This window comes from Pantherophis guttatus, chromosome 8, assembly GCF_059756535.1.
Source record: "Pantherophis guttatus breed Tessera chromosome 8, ASM5975653v1, whole genome shotgun sequence".
Lineage (NCBI taxonomy): Eukaryota > Metazoa > Chordata > Lepidosauria > Squamata > Colubridae > Pantherophis > Pantherophis guttatus.
The window spans coordinates 24,758,758-24,776,936 of NC_142070.1; the positions used below are offsets into that span (position 1 = coordinate 24,758,758).

Below are 18,179 nucleotides of genomic sequence, written 5' to 3' on the forward strand. Positions count from 1 at the left end.
CCAGTTAATGAAGGATGGCTTGGAGAATATCCAGTTACAACATTTGTTCACAAAAATCACAGTCATTAAGCCCAGAAATGGTAATCTAGCCAAAGTGTTAAGTCTGTCTTGCACAGACTAATTCAGCTGCTAATAACTGCAGTCAAGGTACCTTTTTCAGGCAGAGAAAATACTATCCCATGCTACATAGCACACTTACCCTGCGTCAGGACCTGTCAAACATCTGTATATTTAATGCAAAATGATTACAAATGCACAGGTTCTCTTGCTTCCTCAGCACATTCATTCAGTGTATATACTTTTGTATAATCATTTCCTTTCTGTGACCTTTTCTTCTTTACTCTTTTAAGTATTTTGAAACACACTGCAGAATTATGGTCTAGATCCTGCAGAGGTAATCTATAATCATGTATAACTAACATGTTGCATATTTCAAACCCAATTCAACATTTGCAATTGATTTACAATTCAATTCAATTCTTTTCTATGTTTTTCCTTTAGTGAAGAATAATTTATTGGATATGTATTCTGGCTAAGTACGTCCAGCATCCATAGATACAGAATAGAATGTATAAAAAAGTTTATTTCAGAATGTCTTGCTGCCTGTTAGCTAAATCAGTTTCCTAATTTTAAAAGCTAAGTGTAATTGAGTCACATTTAAGATAAAATGTAAATTCAGGTTATTTAACAAAATACATAATGGAAGAATGTAGAATTTGATGGAAATGATTTACAACTATTTAAACCATAAACTTATAACTTTTTTTTCCTTTTACACTATCAGGTGGAAGAATCCTTGAAACGACTGAGAAACCCCTTACAATTACAGCTTCCAGTGCAAGAAATTAATGACAAACATTAATTTTAAGTTTCAGCCTGTTGTTCCCTCAAAAAAATCACAAACTGGACATTTTGACCCACTATATTAAACCTGAATGTACAAGACTTTACAAAAAAAAAACAAATCATAGTTTTGTATATATCATTTCTCCACAATATTCAAGTTTAGAAAGAATAATCATCTTAATCTTGGATGGCCAATCCATTCTTAATAAAACAAAACAATGTTTTTAAAGGATGGTTTTATTCTGGGATTCCTATATTTGAATGTTATTTTCATAATGAGCTAAATAAAAACAGATACTAGTTTTGGATGTCTTCTGAGTGTTCTATTTAGGATGTTAAGAAAATGTTCCTTTCACACTTGCACAAAATATTCCAGTGCTGTAATGAGTTACATATGTAGCACGCATAGCACCTGAAAGGTTTATGAAAACAGGTTTCACAGGCACAAATTAACCTTTCTCAAATAATAACAATAAAGCTGGTTTGCATGGAAAATAATGCAAATGTTTCAGTTGCAGTAATTCCACAAGTTAGCAAGAGCTGCTATAACTGAAGGAGTCACAATTGGTCGCATAATTCACTTTTCCAAAATGTTAAGTGGGAGGGGAACAATTTACACAGTACAGATTAAGAAAATGATTCTCACAAGACAATTACTATGTTGAAACAAAAGTATAAAAATTTAGCCATTAGTACAAAATATCCATTATAACATCCATTATGGAATGTAAACCTAAAGACAGCTAACTTTTGATTAACTGTTCCTTTATTATCCCAATGTCAAGCCTGAACTTATTTTTAAAACTCCCTGAGGATAGCAGAATAACTAACAATTTCAAAGGCTATATAAAAGTATTTCTGCCTGAGTTGTTAAACTTCACAGAAGTTTTCTTTTTCAATTTTTAATGTAGAATTTGTATTTCTGTGTGCCATTTAGAACCTGCAATTGTTGGCTGTGATTTTTATTTCATAGATCTGCTCATCTAACAATTTTAATTCACCATCTCCTGATGATCTCAGTTTAAATGTAAAATAATAAACTATATTCTAACTAAACAAACCTTTTAAATTATCAGTACAATTCTATGTCTATTCAGAATCAACTCTCATTGATTATATTTTAGATAAGTGGATATAAAATTGATCTATTTTAACAGTAGTATTTTTTTTGCTTTGATTCCTGCAGAGCACTCTCCGCTTCCTACCACCTATGTAGCCAAAAATAATAATTACTCCACTGTGCTACTATGATTTGGGATAAAAGTACAGTTTTTTAGTTAACATTGAAGCAAAGCAAGGGATCTGTTTTTTCCCTATAGCATTAATATCTTTGCATACATCTACCCTGCGATGTGATACCTTCCTGTTAACAAGCATCAGTAATTCTGTGAATTCCAGGGAAGCACCATGTTTTTGTATCATCTCACACAGATCTTGAATATACCAAGAACCATATAGAGTCTCCCGATGGGAATAGAAACCTATTGGAAGAGGGGGGGAGAAAGGATTACATTACTGTGTCAAGAAATTAGGTATAGTTTTCGATCTATATTTACTAAGTAACCAAAAAAATGTTGGAGAAAAAGTGCATTTTTTTGAGCTTTTTTCAATGTGCCAGCATTCTGATATTTTTGTTACATTTGTAGTATTTTTGCTTGGCAAAAATAATTTGAGGATTTTATCTGTTCCAAACCTCTAACGTTCCCCTTTTATTAACTATGTTTATATAAGTACTACTAGCTGATCCAGTTCTGCTATATTTTCCTAATAAATACTGCATCTAGTGAAGTCCAATTATTTTAATGGTGGCCTTTGTCACGCTGAGCGGGGAAGCTGATAAATGGCTGGCCATAAGAGAAAGTGTTCCCGATGGCATTCTCTAAAGTGAAGATGAAAAAGACTGGAAGATGAATCCTTACTGTAGCTGCATTCATTTGAGTTTGCCAAGCCACAAACACCATTTTAGCCTATTTTAATGTGCAATCCTAGCTGGTAGTCATTTGCAAATTCGTCTCCTAAATATTATCAAAATTGCATTCATAAATATAGTATTGGCCAAATAGTCTTATTTCTGCACTCATTGCAAGCATCTGCAACAAGGAAGTATTAGGAAGCTGGCTCTTTATATTGCATGGAAACCTTACATTACAGCTATATTATTTAGTTGTTAGCCCCCTAGGGTTGTGTCTAGATAAAACAAGCGGGCATATAAATTTAATAAAAATAAATAATAAATCCCTAAAGATTTATTTCTTATAGGTATTTAGTTAGCTATGTAGGCAAGGGTAGTTAATATTTGCTCTGCTGTGATGGAAATATGGGGAGCTGACACCACCCTGGTGGAAAAGAAGCTCCAGTTGTGATTTACATAATGATAAGTGCGCCATCACTTCTTGCAGATTCAATTTCTATCTGCCATTTTTTATTTACGCATTAGTTTTGGGAAGGGTTTTTTTATTAGCTTTTTTTTTTTTAAATACAAAAAGACTTGGTTGTCAGTATCAATTCAACGTATAGTATGAATAACCAATAAATGATACATCAAAACAACTTTAAGCAACTATTACCCGCTTGATGAAGTTAAACTTTGTTTTCTTCTAGGACAAGGGTGTCAAACATCATGTGACATATCGTGACTTTTTCCCTTTGCTAAAATGGGGGTGGGCGTGGCCAGTGCGTGACGCATCGGGCTCACAGGCCGTGAGTTTGAAAGCCCTGTTATAGGATAACATTTATTTTTTTTACCTTCGGCCACAGAATAACACATGAGGAAATCAGCACCAGCAGGTAAAGTATAAACTGCAGCAGCGTCAACTTCGGTTTCATTGACGAGTGAGCGTTCTGTAACGCTATCCACCGTATCAGGAGAGACCGGATCATCATGCTTATCTCCTCTGCATGCCTAAAATTGGAGAGAAAAGAACTGCTAGAAATGAAATCCTGCATCAGAAATCACTTATAAATACCAACCCCGATGTAGAGCCAGAAAAGTTCACTTAAATGATTGAACATATAAATGCCCTTAATTATGCTCTGCTATAGATACCGGTGATGTTTTGTATTTTTTTTTTAAATTGAAGTCTATTCTTACACAAGGACCCTTGTGTAAGACAAAGTCTAAGATGATTCTGGCACTTCTTCCACCCACTCATTTTCCCACTACAAATTGCCAGTCATAGACAAAACTGTTTACACACTTTGATGGTAAATCCTCAGGGAAGTTTAGGTTACATAGGTGTAAATATATGAAAGTATATCATGTTTTGACTAAATGCACCAAATGTTACACTTAATGTTTGCATTTAAAACTGATGCCTTTAATATATGGCAGCCTTAATTTCTCCCAAGAAGATTGATTTTAATCCCATATTATGAACCCAGTTGTGGAATCAAGAACTCCGCCATCTCACCTGAATTATGAATATTTTTGGCTTCCCTATCAGACTACGGCATTTATCACCTCTGAACATATTGGTCAGCTTTTGTATCTGTATTTTAGCATCATAAGCATAAACATGGTTATCTTCTCCATGGCTCAGGAAAATGCACATAAAGCAATCTGCATCTTCATGCTGCTCTCTGGACACTACAAAAATAATGATGCAATTTATCCACACAGAGAAGTTATTTTTATATTGGTGGCTATTAAAGTAGTGAGGTGTAAACTTCCTTCAGCTTGCTTTGGACATAAATCAAACCAATCCCGTTCTCCTACATGCTAAACAAAGAGTTAATTTTATTCTGAGCTGGCTTTAGAAATTGAAAAATCAATCAACACTCCTTACTCCCTGGTGCCTACTACATCATTAAAACCATCTCATCAGATGCCATGATTGCTTACTGTTGAGACCTTACAGTCTCTTCTGCTTTCTCTGCTTCCTTTTAAACGTAGCAGATAGCAGCAAAGACATCTTAAATGCTTATTTTTCACCTTGTTCTCTAAAAATTAGAGATGTGCAAAATTCACCAAATGGGAAATGCAACCAGTAGGCTGCTGTGGTGGGCTGCTGGTGGTTCGAACTAGTTCGGGAAAGCAGATAGTTCTGACGATCAGCTGGCCCCACTCAGCCACCCCTGCCCTATCCTGTCCTATATTTCCTTCTTTCTGGCTCAGCCAGAAATTCACGTGCCACAGCTGATTTCCGTACCTCCACTGTTCTACTTACCAGGGCCACCTTAGAAGGTAAGCAGCTGAGCTTCAAATTGCTGTATTTTGAACACTGCGCGCAAGCGCACGCTCACAGAACCAGTTGTTAAACCGGTTGCAGCCCACCACTGCCTGTTTCACGTGGAATGGAGTGACTGAAACAGTTCAAATGATTTCCAGTTTAACATAATTTACTTCCATAAACCACTGAACTACTGGAATAGCATAATCTGGAGAAGGCTCAAGATGATTTGGAAGACGAACAGAATGCTCTCGAATTTTCCAGAACATTCTGTTTCTCAACTGGTGAATTTTGCATACCTACCTACCCCTAACTAAATTCACTATAAAATTGTTTGTGAATTTTTAGTTTTAAAAATGAAAAACATTACAATGTAAAAACAAAAGATTTAAAAAAAAACTTAAAATGTCAACACTGGCTTATCAGCATAAATATATAATTCAATAGTTAATAACAAACATGATCGGAGGAATGTGAATAGCTTTAACAGGCCAGGCCTGGGAGGAAAAAAAATATATAAAGTATGCAGATCTTTCTATCTGGTTGACTCTCCCACAGTTCAATAAATTAAATTCATTAACCAGAATTATTTTCTTCACTAGGAACATTAATATTAAAAATTTTACCAATAAAATATAACCGCTAGCCAAGCCATCTACAGCAAATAAATAAACCTACCATTATAAATGTTCTGAAACACTTCTTCTGCTTTAAGGTCATCAAAACATTTCACTTCAAATCCAAGTTGAGTCAAGCTATTTTAAACAGAATAATATTTCACTCTAGGATCATGTTCATATATTCTTAACAATTCACATATTAATATTTAGACATCTGAGAGGATGCAACATTATCTAACCAGCCAGCTTTAGAAATTTACCAAAACATCACTTTCCACATTCTTATGCTAGGAATACTCCAGAAAAAAAGAATAATCTACCTTTTTAATCCACAGAATCAGATTGGGTTCCAAATTAAAATATAAATGCAACTAAAACACACTTAAGATACAATACTTAATATCAGTAATATTCTATCTGTAAACCCAACTTTTAAAATCTGTACTTCTTGACATAGTACAGTTTGTGAAAAGAATTCTACAAGTTGTTTCTTTCATTGCCTTATTCACCTGCCTAATATCTCAGCATGTGAGCATCTGAAACATTGGCCAGAAATATTTAAAGACGTGACATTTCACACAACCTGTGCCCATGTCCCGATTTATAAATTATACAATGAATAATGAAATGGCACAACTATTCACACTGTTCTAATAAAATATTTATTTATTTATTTATTTATTTATTTATTTATTCAATTTATATGCCGCCCCTCTCCGAAGACCCAGGGCGGCTCACAATACACTCAAAAAATCACTATAAAAACACTTAAAAATTAAAAACATTAAAGACATTAAAACCCATTCACACCATTCATGGCCGGATCTCGTCAGATCGCAAAGCGAGATAATAAATAACTAACATAAAATAAAAAATAAATAATATTCATATAGATATTTATCATCAGCCTATGATACTGTAGATCAGAGGTATGTTTTGTTTGTTTTTTTAATTTGATTTATATGCCACCCTTCTCCGAAGACTCAGGGCGGCTTACAATGTGCTCAGCAATAGCCTTCATCCTTTTGTATATTTATACAAAGTCAGCTTATTGCCCCCCCAAACTGGGTCCTCATAGAAAGGATGGAAGGCTGAGTCAACCTTGAGCCTTGGTGAGATTTGAACCCTGCAGTAATTGCAGGCAGCTGGTCTTAATAACCAGCTTAATAACAGGGTGCCTTAAACCCCTGTACTACCAAGGCTCTTGTTTGAGATTCCTTCAACGTTTTCTAGTAATCCTATATTGCAAAAGCCATTCTTTATCATAAAGACATGCTGTTTCTGCTTCATTTCTCCTCCCATGCTCCACTATCCTTGGAATATGAAGTCACAGAACGAGAAGTTGGATATGTTCCATAGGCCATTTTTAATCTATTTAATATATTGTCATGAGCAATAGGGTCCAAGTTTTTTAAAAAAGCCACAGATGGGTTGTGTCAGACATGTGAGCATAGGGTTGATTCTGCAGATGAAAAGTCTGAAACAAACTCTAACCATCATGAGTACCGGAACTGACCTGAGCTCAAAGTTGTTACATTCTGGGACCATTTTCCTGAGAACTTTCCTCCAAACAGTGTATGAATGAAAGAGGATATACTAAAACAGTATTTTTTTTATGGTGCTAATTTTAAAATCTCGATTTCAACTCCCAGAATTCCCCAACCAACACAGTATCCGGGGAATTCTGAGTGTTGAAATTCACACATTTTAAAGTTACCAAGTTTGATAAAAATTGTAGTCAGGGTAGATAAAAATAGATGGTTTTAAAAAAAAGAAAGAAAAGAAATTGATTTTTTTTTACTTAAATCGGGTTTTTTTATTTAAATTGGATTTTTTTTTTATTTTTATCAAATTTATTTTAATAAAATGCTTTTGGAGTAAAAAATCTATCTAAAATAGTTTTTTATTTAAGATACGTTAATAATTTAGTTTATCCAGCATGAAACGGAGCTTAGTTATGTAGCATGAGGCTGTATATTCTGCAATATTGGGACTGTCGGTGAGTCAACAGCAGGTCAGAGGAGAAGCTGCTGTGGAACAGAGATGACAGTTGCTCTTTAAAAATTATGATTTAAATCTTACACGATGAGGAAAAAACAGAAATCACGTGTTATAGACAAGATAGAATTTAGAGGTAAAGAGATTTATCAACAGAATTTAATAAAAAAGGCTTTTTTGGAGTTCTACACAAAGTTATATGCTAAAGATGCAATTCAAGAGGTTGATATTGATAGATATTTAAAGATCGAGATTCCTGAACTAACGCTGGAACAGAGAGAGAGATTGAATCAGCCAATAACTTCTGAGGAAATTGTTGGGGTAATTAAACAATTAAAAATAGGTAAGGCTCCAGGAACAGATGGACTAACAGCTGTTTATTATAAACATTTACAATCTGAAATGTTAGAACCACTCAAAATTTTATTTAATAAAATACAAGTAGGAGGAGGAGTACCACCTTCTTGGAAAACAGCCTTTGTCTCACTAATTCCAAAGGAGGATCAAAATTCCATTAAACCTGAGAATTTCAGGCCAATTTCACTTCTGAATACTGATTATAAGATTTTTGCTAAAATATTAGCTAATAGATTAATGCCAGTTATGCAACAAATAATTCACAATGATCAATCAGGGTTTATAAAAGGGAGCACAACACTGGAAGAAGGACTTTTTGCCTACTATTGATGACTGGATATTGAAAGTAACTAATTTAGCTGAAATGGCTAAAATTTCAGCATATCTGAAGGATCATACACAAGAAAGGTACATACAGGACTGGAGAAGATGGATTGATTATATACAAAATAAGTATCAGACCAAAAAATATCAAATAGCTTATGAATGATTTCTTTTATTTGTATAAGTGTTATATAAGTGATATTAGAAGTATTATGTTTAAAAAATAGGATTTTATACATGGGGGGTTAAGAAATTTTTTTTTAGGGGTGTTAGTTTAATGATTGGTTATCCAATTTAGTTTATTGTTAAAGGTCAATAGAAATACCTTGTGTTCTGCTCTGGGAAGTCGGGGAGGGGGAGGGGGGTTGGGAGGGGGGGTTGTGGGGAAAATGTGTATTGTTTTAAAACTTTTTCAATAAAAAAAAAAATTATGATTTAAATCGAGTTGATTTAAATCAAGCCTTTTTACTTCACGATTTAATTGTTAAGTAAGTTTTGTCCCAACTTTTATGACCCTTCTTGTCACAGTTGTTAAATGAATTGCTGTACTGTTAAGTTAGTAAGATGGTTGTTAAGTGAGTCTGGTTTCCCTATTGACTCTGTTTGTCAGAAGGACGCAATAGGTGACCGCATGACCCTGGGATACTGCAACTGTCATAAATATGAGTCAATTGCCAAACATCCAAATTTTGATCACCTGACCGTGAGGATGCTACAGTGGTCATAAGTATGAAAAATCATACTTATGACCGGAAGTCATTTTTTTCAGTGCTGTTGTAACTTCAAATGGTCACTAAACGAATGGTGGTAAATCGAGGACTATCTGTACAGATGAGGCTTTTCTCTCTGATCTTGCTTTGTGATGGAAAATGTCAACTTCAGTTTAGGATTGCCTTTTATTTTGGTAAATATGTTAATTCAAGTAACAGAAGTTTTTTTCCTGGTAATTAAAGGGATAGGACTTAATTTATTGAAAAACCGAGTCAGAAATCTGTTGAAAATCAGCCAAAGAACTATTAGATCCTGATTTATGTTAAAGCCATTCCTGTGGTAAAACCTTCAAAATTCTTTACCCATATCCTAAAGATCTAACAGTCTGCACTACCTCAGTACTCATGGAATACTTTCTCCCTTAACACACAATTTCTTTAAAAAGGGAAGTACTTTTTGAAAAGTCATTGGATTTGTCTTCTTCAGTGTAAAAGAAAATACACTGAACAACGATTCCTTTACCTGCGGTTCAGATTATCTCGGTCAGCACAAGTACCACGTCTATCTGGCAACATTAAGTGCCAGAAAAATCTCTCATGATTGAAGATCAAAGCAAGTCCTCTTCTCTTGTGTTTCATTTTGTATTCCACAGTTGGATCAAAGAGCAGTCTGATTCTGCAAAAAACAAAAAACAACAACAACAACAACAAATCCAAGGTAGCCCAGTTAATAAACTTAGGTCTTTCTCATTCGTATACAGTAAACACATTTGTATGTTTAAGCAAGTCAATGATTAGGATTCAAAGAACTGTACAATTAGAGCAAATCGTGTATAATTTAATTTGATTTACAAGAAGAATATCCTTTAGTATTTTAGGTACGTTTTTGGTACCTACCTACGTACCAACCATACTATTCCCATTTAGGATAAGCAGCATTATACAGAGTACAAAAAGGCAAAAGGAATATTAAGCCAAAGAAATTAAAGACATAAAAGAAAACAAAAAGGACTACAGCTAAAACTACATTATATCCACACCATTCATTATAACTTTCCATACCTTTCTGTCCTTGGAAACTATGCTTCTTTCTACCATGTTCATATTTGGTTTCACATGTAGCCTTTTGTTCTTTAACTTTGCCGATTGCCTCATTTTAGGATTGTTACTCCATGCAACCATGGTTTTCTTAAGTCTTTTTATGATTTCCTTCATGTATTTGTTTAGTGATTTGATTTTGGTTCATTCTCTTCATGTGGTCAAATTATTTAAATACACTTTCATAAGGACATTCAGTTTTGTACTCTATTCACATTCATTCATTGAGTATATGGCCCAAAGGTATCCATCAATATTAGTCTCTATGATCTTGAGCCAATACCTTAACAAGTACCCCATATTGTCTCTTTTGATGTCCTTATTTAGCAATGAATAACAGATAGTTTTCTTACTCTGAAGATTTACATTTTTTTAATTATTATTTTTATTGAATAATGCACAATTTCTATTTTCTCTTTGTTTATTGTTCACTGGTATTTGTCACGATTCTTCTGTTGTATTTACTATGTAAACAACACTGCAAGAACCATAGCTTTAAGGTGACTTAAAACAGTTTTCAATCAACAGCTAGTGCCAAGTGTACAATTTAACTCAGAAATTTCTGGTTGTGATGATTTTTTTTCAATAAACTTAGGAATAATACAAGAACAAAGCATTTGTGAAGGAAATAGAAAAGAAATTAAGTATACAGGTATAACACCTTTTCTGTTTGGTATCAGACTGATTAGAAGCGAGATTTGATTTCAAAGTTTTTATAAAGTCTCACTTTAGAAGTTGCATTTGAAAAAGAATGTTATGCATTAGCCAATCAATTTAAAGCACTCAAAATAGAAATACTTGTATCCAATGGGAAAAAGTGCAACCCCGATGGATAACTGTAATTTTAAAAGGAATCTGATTTGGTTACAAAATCAACCATCTAGCTTGGAGACCAACTGATCCTAAATTGGTTATTTTCATTATAAGCTTCTTAGAGTAGAGCCATACAAGATCCACAAATAATTATGATAGTTAGAAGGAAAAAAACGCTGCAAAATCTCTTGACTCAGAAAAGATTACCTTTCACCAAAGGCGTCTGATTCAGTGAGGTTTTGCTGCTCATCTGTAAATAGAAAATAATTCAAACATAAATAAATCAAAATAATTTAGCTTCTACATGATAAAAAATGTGCAAGTATAGGTAATACACTTACATGTTCACCCCAGTGGTGAAATCTAAAATTTGTACTGTGGGTGTGGCTTGGGGGAGTTAATGTGACTGGGTGGGCGTGGCCTTTTTTTTTTTTTTTTTTTACTTTTAAAACCATTTTTTCTACCTCTTCGGCAATGAGGTTGTTAAAAAATGCTTTCAAAAGGCTCTGACGATCCCAGCTGAGTTGCCTGATCGGCAGAGGTTTAAAAAGCCTCTGCCGATCAGGCAACTCAGCTGGGATCGTCAGAGGCATTTAAAAGAAAAAAAGGGTTTTTTTCTTTTAAAAGCCTTTGACGATCCCAGTTGTGCCGCGTGATCATCAGAGGCTTTTTTTTTTACTTTTAAAAGCATTTTTTCCATTGAAGAGGTTGTAGAAAAAATGCTTTTAAAAGTAAAAAACAGGCTCTGATGATTGTGAGGCTCAGGTGGGCATGGGGGGGGGCAGGGATTTTTGCTACCGGTTCTCCGAACCACCCGCCTCCATCGCTACCGGATCGGGTGATCTGGTCTGAACCGGGAGCACTTCAACCCTGGTTCACCTTATTTTTAAAATATACTTTAAATATGTTTTCATATTTAAAAGCATATTTTCATAGGGAAATGTATTTTATGGAAATCCATAAATAAAAAAATGTAAGTGATCAAAAAAATAAGAAAAGATACAAACTAAAAGGTACTTAATTTACTTTAAAACAAGCAGTCTAACTTTACATACCAAGGAACAAAAATTGCAGTCGTTCCACCACCCCGACATAGAGTTAAATGACCCAATTAATCCACAGAAACTAGACTGGATCCCAGATAGCCTTGCTTGAGATTTAACTAATCACTCTTCTAGTCTACTAATTCCTGTATGGTATGTAAATTCTTTGAACATTAACAGCCTCTCCCAATATCAATTACTGAAGCAGAGAAAGAAGTCCTGCAAAAGGGAGACCTATATAGCCCATAGTCTCTGCTGCCTTTTGTTTTTCATCTCGGAGTCATATGGGAAGTGGGAAAGGAGCAGAAATGAGACACTTATGTGCCTGCAACCACAATTCTGATTCTGGTGTTGTCAACTAAAATTGTGCCAATGTGGACTTTTAATTATTTGTTCCCTCTAAGGCAGAGGTGTCAAACTCAAGGGTGCCCTATGGGGTCACCCTGGAAACAGCGGACTAGCCCACGGTGCCTCTGCCAGCGAAAATGAGCTCCCAATCTCTGTTTTTGCCAGGGATGGCCTCCTGTAACCCTCTGTCACAGACGCCCAACACGAGTGATGTTGAGCTGGCCACGCCCACCCAGCCCGAGGTCAAACACAACCCTGATGCAGCCCTCAATGAAATCGAGCTTGACACCCCTGCTCTATGGAGAAAATAAATTAAAAGCAGAAATTTCAGAGATAAATTTCAGTTTACCAAGTTCCATTTGCGAGTATCTGTGACAAGCCAAAACATCAGTGGTGAACGAATCTTTCCAGATGCTAATTTTTGTGTGCTGCTGGGTCGCAACAGTTACTGAATTCTGAGGATCACCAGGACCGTGTCATGTAAACATAAATATTCCTCATAATTTGGGGGTGGTTTCAATCTCTTGCTTTTTTTCCTATTACGTTGCAATTTAGGAAAGTTTAAGTGTCAATTATATATATATTTTTAAAATGCTGGGTACCTTACCTTTGCACTGTAGTATGTTCTTGCTGTCCACGTGGATTTCTACAGTAGGAAACAATACAATGAATATCTCTCTTATAAACCATGTTCAAACTCAATTGCAAAAGAAAAGAAGGCAGGACTCAATATTTACAGCAATATACAGCATGTATTTTATGACTGAGGCATATTTCAATATACTACAATATACCGTATTTTTCGGACTATAAGATGCACCAAGGTTTCGAAGAGGTAAGCAAGAAAAAAAAGTTTTTTGCCCTCCCCGGTCCCCAGGAACACTTTGCAGGTCTCCCAAACCTTCTGTGCACCGTTTTTGCAAAAAATGGGCGTGTTTTTCGCAAAAACAGGACACGCGGGGCAGGGCTTCGGGAGGCCAAAAATGGTGTATTCAGTATATAAGACGCACCAACATTTCTACCCTCTTTTGGGGGCGGAGGGGAAGTGCATCTTATACTCCGAAAACTACGGTAATCAGCAAACAAATTTTTAAATACAAGTTAATCACTTAAACTCTTTTCTCCAAAGGTTTTTCAGTCTTCTCCTCAATGTTCTTATGAAGATTGACAAGCAAAAAGAGCAGCATTGCTACTTTTGTATATTCTTCCAAATGGATTTAATATTGTACTCTTAATTATGAACATGAATCACGGTATTTCAAATCAGAACTAGAAAGTTATAGTAAATCTATACTGACTGGTCATAAAGTCAAGGGCTAAGTGTATGATTGTAATATAAATTGTAAATTTATTCTAAATATTATATGTTGTAAATCTGTATTATTAGAAATCTTAAAACATTACTATATGTAGAACAGAATAACAGAGTTGGAAGAGATCTTGGAGGTCTGCTAGTCCAACCCTCTGCTTAGGCAGGAAACCCTACACCACTTCAGACAAATGGTTATCTAACCTCTCTAAGAGGTTTTCAGCGTTGGAGCATTTACAGCTTCTGGAGGCAAGTTGTTCCACTGATTAATTGTTCTAACTATCAGGAAATTTCTCCTTAGTTCCAAGTTGCTTCTCTCCTTGATTAGTTTCCACCCATTGCTTCTTGTCCTACCCTCAGGTGCTTTAGAAATTAGCTTGACTCCTTCTTCTTTGTGGCAACCCCTGAGATATCAGAACACTGCTATCATGTCTCCCCTAGTCCTTCTTTTCCTAAGACTAGACACATCCAGTTCCAGCAACCGTTCGTTTTATCCTCCAGTCCCCTAGTCATCTTTGTTGCTCTTCTCTGCACTCTTGCTAGAGTCTCAACATCTTTTTTATATTGTAGTGATCAAAATTGGATGCAGTATTCCAAGAGTTTTCTTACGAAGGCATTATAAAGTAGTATTAACACTTCACATGATCTTGATTCTATCTCTCTATGCAGCCTAGAACTGTGTTGGCTTTTTTGGCAGCTGCTGCATACTGCTGGCTCATATTTAAGTGATTGTCCACTAGGACTCCAAGAGCCTCTCACAGTCACCACTATTGAGCAAGGTACCACATATACTGTACCTATGCATTTTGTTTTTCTTGCCTAAATTTTAGAACCTTACATTTTTCACCATTGAATTTCATTTTGTTGGATAACGCCCAATGTTCAAGTTTGTTCCAATCCAATGATATTTATGCAATATTATGTAACTATTGATAGTCTATTGTTTGTGTAACTTAATGCATTGAAAATAAGGAGAAATAAATATTCTATCAATTGATATTCTATCAATATCAATTACAATGGAAATGTTATTACAAGCATAAAATTATAGGTAGTCCTCAACTTACAACAGTTCATTTAGTAACCGTTGAAAGTTACAGCAGCACTGAAAAAAGTGACTTAAGACTGTTTTTCACACTTAAACTCTTGTAGCATCCCTATGGTCATATGATCAAAATTTAGACTCTTGGCAACTAATTTATATTTATGACAGTTGCAGTGTCCTAAGGCAGGGATCAGCAACCTGAGGCAACCTGAGGCTCTGGAGCCTCATGTGGCTGTTTCACCCCTCTGCTGCAGCTCCATCACTCAAAATATCACAACCACCAATGTGCGACACCCGCTAGCACGCTATTTATTTAGCTTTTCAACCCCCAGTAGGCCAACCATGGATAAATCCAAGAAAAGAGAAGTTTCAGAAGAAAACAGAACGTTTAATTCAACTACATATGCTAGTTTTGTGGCTGCTCAAGAAATAGTCAGGCACGAGAAGGGTTTTGTAGCTCCCGGTGTTTTCTTTTCTGTGGGAAACGAGTCCAAATTTCTCTTTTGTTTAAGGTGGCAGACCCCTGTCCTAGGGTCATGCGATCACCTTTTGCAACTCTCTGACAAGCAAAGTCAATACGTAAGTCAGATTCATTTAACAACCATGTTACTAACTGAACAATTGCAGTGATTCTTTTAATAACTGTGGCAAGAAAGGTTGTAAAATGGGGCAAAATTCACTTAAATGTTTCACTTAACAAGATAAATTTTGGGATAAATTGTGGTCGTAACTCGAGGACTACCTGTATTTGACTTTTTCATCCAAAATTGAACATAACATTAGAAAAAGAACCCAGATTGCATCAGAAAACTATATGATACACAATAAAGGTTTAAATTCTGAGCGATTACTTATGTTAGTCTGTGTTATTTAGTTGCTTTATACATACATCCATGCATTATATACATATATACATTATATACTTATAGGTATATGTATGTACATATACCCAGTGGTGAAATCCAAATTTTTTTAAAGCCGGTTCTGTAGGCATGGCTTGGTGGGTGTGGTATGGCTTGGTGGGCGTGGCAAGGGAAGGATACTGCAAAATCCCCATTCCCTCACCACTCCTGGGGGAAGGATATTGCAAAATCTCCATTCTGACCCCACTCTGGGACTAGCCAGAGGTGGTATTTGCCGGTTCTCTGAACTGCTCAAAATTTCAGCTACCAGTTCCCCAGAACCTGCTGGATTTCACCCCTGCATATGCCTATATATAAACACATATTTAACACACACACACACACAAACTACACAACATATATATAATGACAGAAAATAAAACATGAGTGCATAGATACCAAAATGTTAACGTGATATATTTTTCTCATGGTGGATGTTGGGTGGACTGGAATTTCGGCCAGGGAAACCACAACCTTAGAATTTGCATGTGAAAGCTGTAGGGATAGTAACCCAGCCCTGTTCCTTTCACTTTGGAGACAACAGCATGATTTAGTGCAGTGTAATTTCCTGCTGGCTCTAGGAGAGAAGAACACAGCAAGAAACTGTATAGATATGGCTGAAGTCTCATTAGCCAGTTTATTGGCAGGAAAAGGGGGTTAAGTTTACTGAATCCTAGAAAGTGGATATGAGTACTAATTCATCAATAAGTACATTAAGATGACCTCTTTGATAGCTTTGATACTTTTTCTGTCACTTGACTCCAGAGGAATTTGCTCCCTGTGTAGCAGATAGGAAAAAGAGGTGTATTTGTGTTTTCTATGTAGTGTTTTGGAAATATCTGTTCCTATTCCCAGGGAAAGAGAACTGTGTTACAGCAGAATGAATTAGAACTGCATAGTAAAAGAAATTGGACTCAGAGCTCAGTTTTTTACAGAGAGAGACAGAGACAAAGTTTCAAGGTATAACATTCAATGTGTTTTATATTATGAAATGGGTGGATACTGTACCACAATCTAGACTCTAGATTGCAGTACAGTATCCACCCATTTCATAATTCTAGAGCATCGCTGTCCAAATTTTTGGTTTTCCTGGGCCGCACTAAGAGAAAAGGGGGTCGTATAAAATATATAGTTAACGTATATAAATTTCATATACAACTGTGGGGCTGCTTTACTAGTTGTCCAGGGCCAATGATGGGCCACAGGTTCGACATGCCTGAACTAGACCAATATTCTGCTTGAACAAAGAAATAGAATTATTAAAAAGGCAATTGCTTCCTCTTATTATTGAGATGATTGAGTTGGCTGTGCAATCAAATTATAGCATTTAATTTCTGATTTAAAATGGGGGGGGACAATTATTAGGAGGATCTCTTCCGACCAAGCCTCCATTATCAAACATTCTGCTGCCTGTTCTCGAGAGGCAAGTTATAGTACAAGTTCACGCAGCTACTGTACGGTCGAGTAGTAAGCACTGCAAACCGGCAGCCACGCTCGGAGTAAGTTAATGAGGCGGAACAAAGGAAAGGCAGGAAGAGAGGAACGAGAACAAAGGAAGGCGGCCTGCCCAAAAAAAGCAGCCGCGGCCACTCGGACAGCAAACCAGGAGGAGCTGCGGACCTTTAACGAGCAGAAGCCGGAGGAGAGAACGAAGAGCAGAAGCAAAGAATTGCCTGCGGCTGCACTTAAAATCACAAAGTTGGATTCTTTATTCCAAGCAAAGATGGAGCATGGCGGCTCCCAAGGGCTGAGTTGTTTGTCTTTCCGACTTTCTCCCTGCATTTCACTGTACAGAGACGCCTTCAGCAGCTAGAGGAGGCGCTTTGAAACGAAGGCTCCCTTCATCCCGATCTGTCCTGAAGCACTTACTCCGTGGCTGGCTGGCTGGCTTGCTGTCTTCGCACAAGCCCTTCCACCAAGTTGGAAGAAAGACCTAGCAGCTGCCATTACCCCGACCTGCACTTCCATTCCTTTCAATTTCGGTTCGGGGGTTGCGTGGCACGCTCAGCAAACCCAAGTCAACCAGCTCAGACCGCCAAGGTTTCAAGGACTTAGTGAAATGGAGTGGTTCCTTCCCTGCCCTGACTGCCTCCCTGAAAGAAAAGCCACGTGCTCAGATGCCTTGTTGGGACGGGCTCCGTCTCCCCACGCTTTTGGCCTGGGGTGCCGTTTCAACCGAAGGCATCCACCCACGCGTGTCTGGGAGAATCCATCTATCGCCTCCGGCCAGCCCGTTTTAGGCTGACACAACCGGAGCGAGAGCGGCCCCTAAAGCTCTACCAAGGTTCAAGCCTTCCTGCCCCCGAAGCGTCCAGTGAGACCCTTCGGCTCAAAATTCTCTTCGCCCGGAGCGGCTGCTGCAGCCCTTTTCTACGCCTACCTGAGGACTTGGTGTCATTTTTTTGTCTCTTGGCGTTCGCCATGGCTGGGCTTCGGCTCCCGCGCTGCCTTCAGACAGTCTCCCTCTCCCTCCCGGGGCTGTTTGCTACCACAGTTCTCCCTCCCCTCCTCCAGTTGCCTAGAAGAAAGGCAGCCACCCTCCTCCGCCGCCCGCCCTCTTCTCCTCCCCTGCGAAAGGAGCGCCTCCTCCTCTCCTC

At 36.9% G+C, this 18,179-nt stretch overlaps 2 protein-coding genes across 2 annotated transcripts in view; one reads left to right on the forward strand and one right to left on the reverse strand.

The window, feature by feature from the left end:
• The window catches only part of MCUB (mitochondrial calcium uniporter dominant negative subunit beta), a 55,775-nt gene extending 54,626 nt beyond the window's left edge, over window positions 1-1,149 (forward strand). The window contains exon 8 of the mRNA XM_034442265.3: window positions 785-1,149. Within this exon, the coding sequence (XP_034298156.1) occupies window positions 785-862 (78 nt within the window). The 3' untranslated portion in view covers window positions 863-1,149. The remainder of the gene's footprint in view (window positions 1-784) is intronic.
• On the reverse strand, window positions 566-18,179 carry CASP6 (caspase 6). The gene is made up of 8 exons (XM_034442268.3): window positions 17,963-18,179; window positions 12,934-12,972; window positions 11,143-11,185; window positions 9,548-9,700; window positions 5,694-5,770; window positions 4,257-4,432; window positions 3,592-3,748; window positions 566-2,327 (listed from the first exon to the last, which is right to left on the reverse strand). Exons 1-8 carry the CDS (start codon window positions 18,003-18,005, stop codon window positions 2,092-2,094), a joined length of 924 nt encoding a protein of 307 aa, XP_034298159.1. The 5' UTR covers window positions 18,006-18,179; the 3' UTR covers window positions 566-2,091.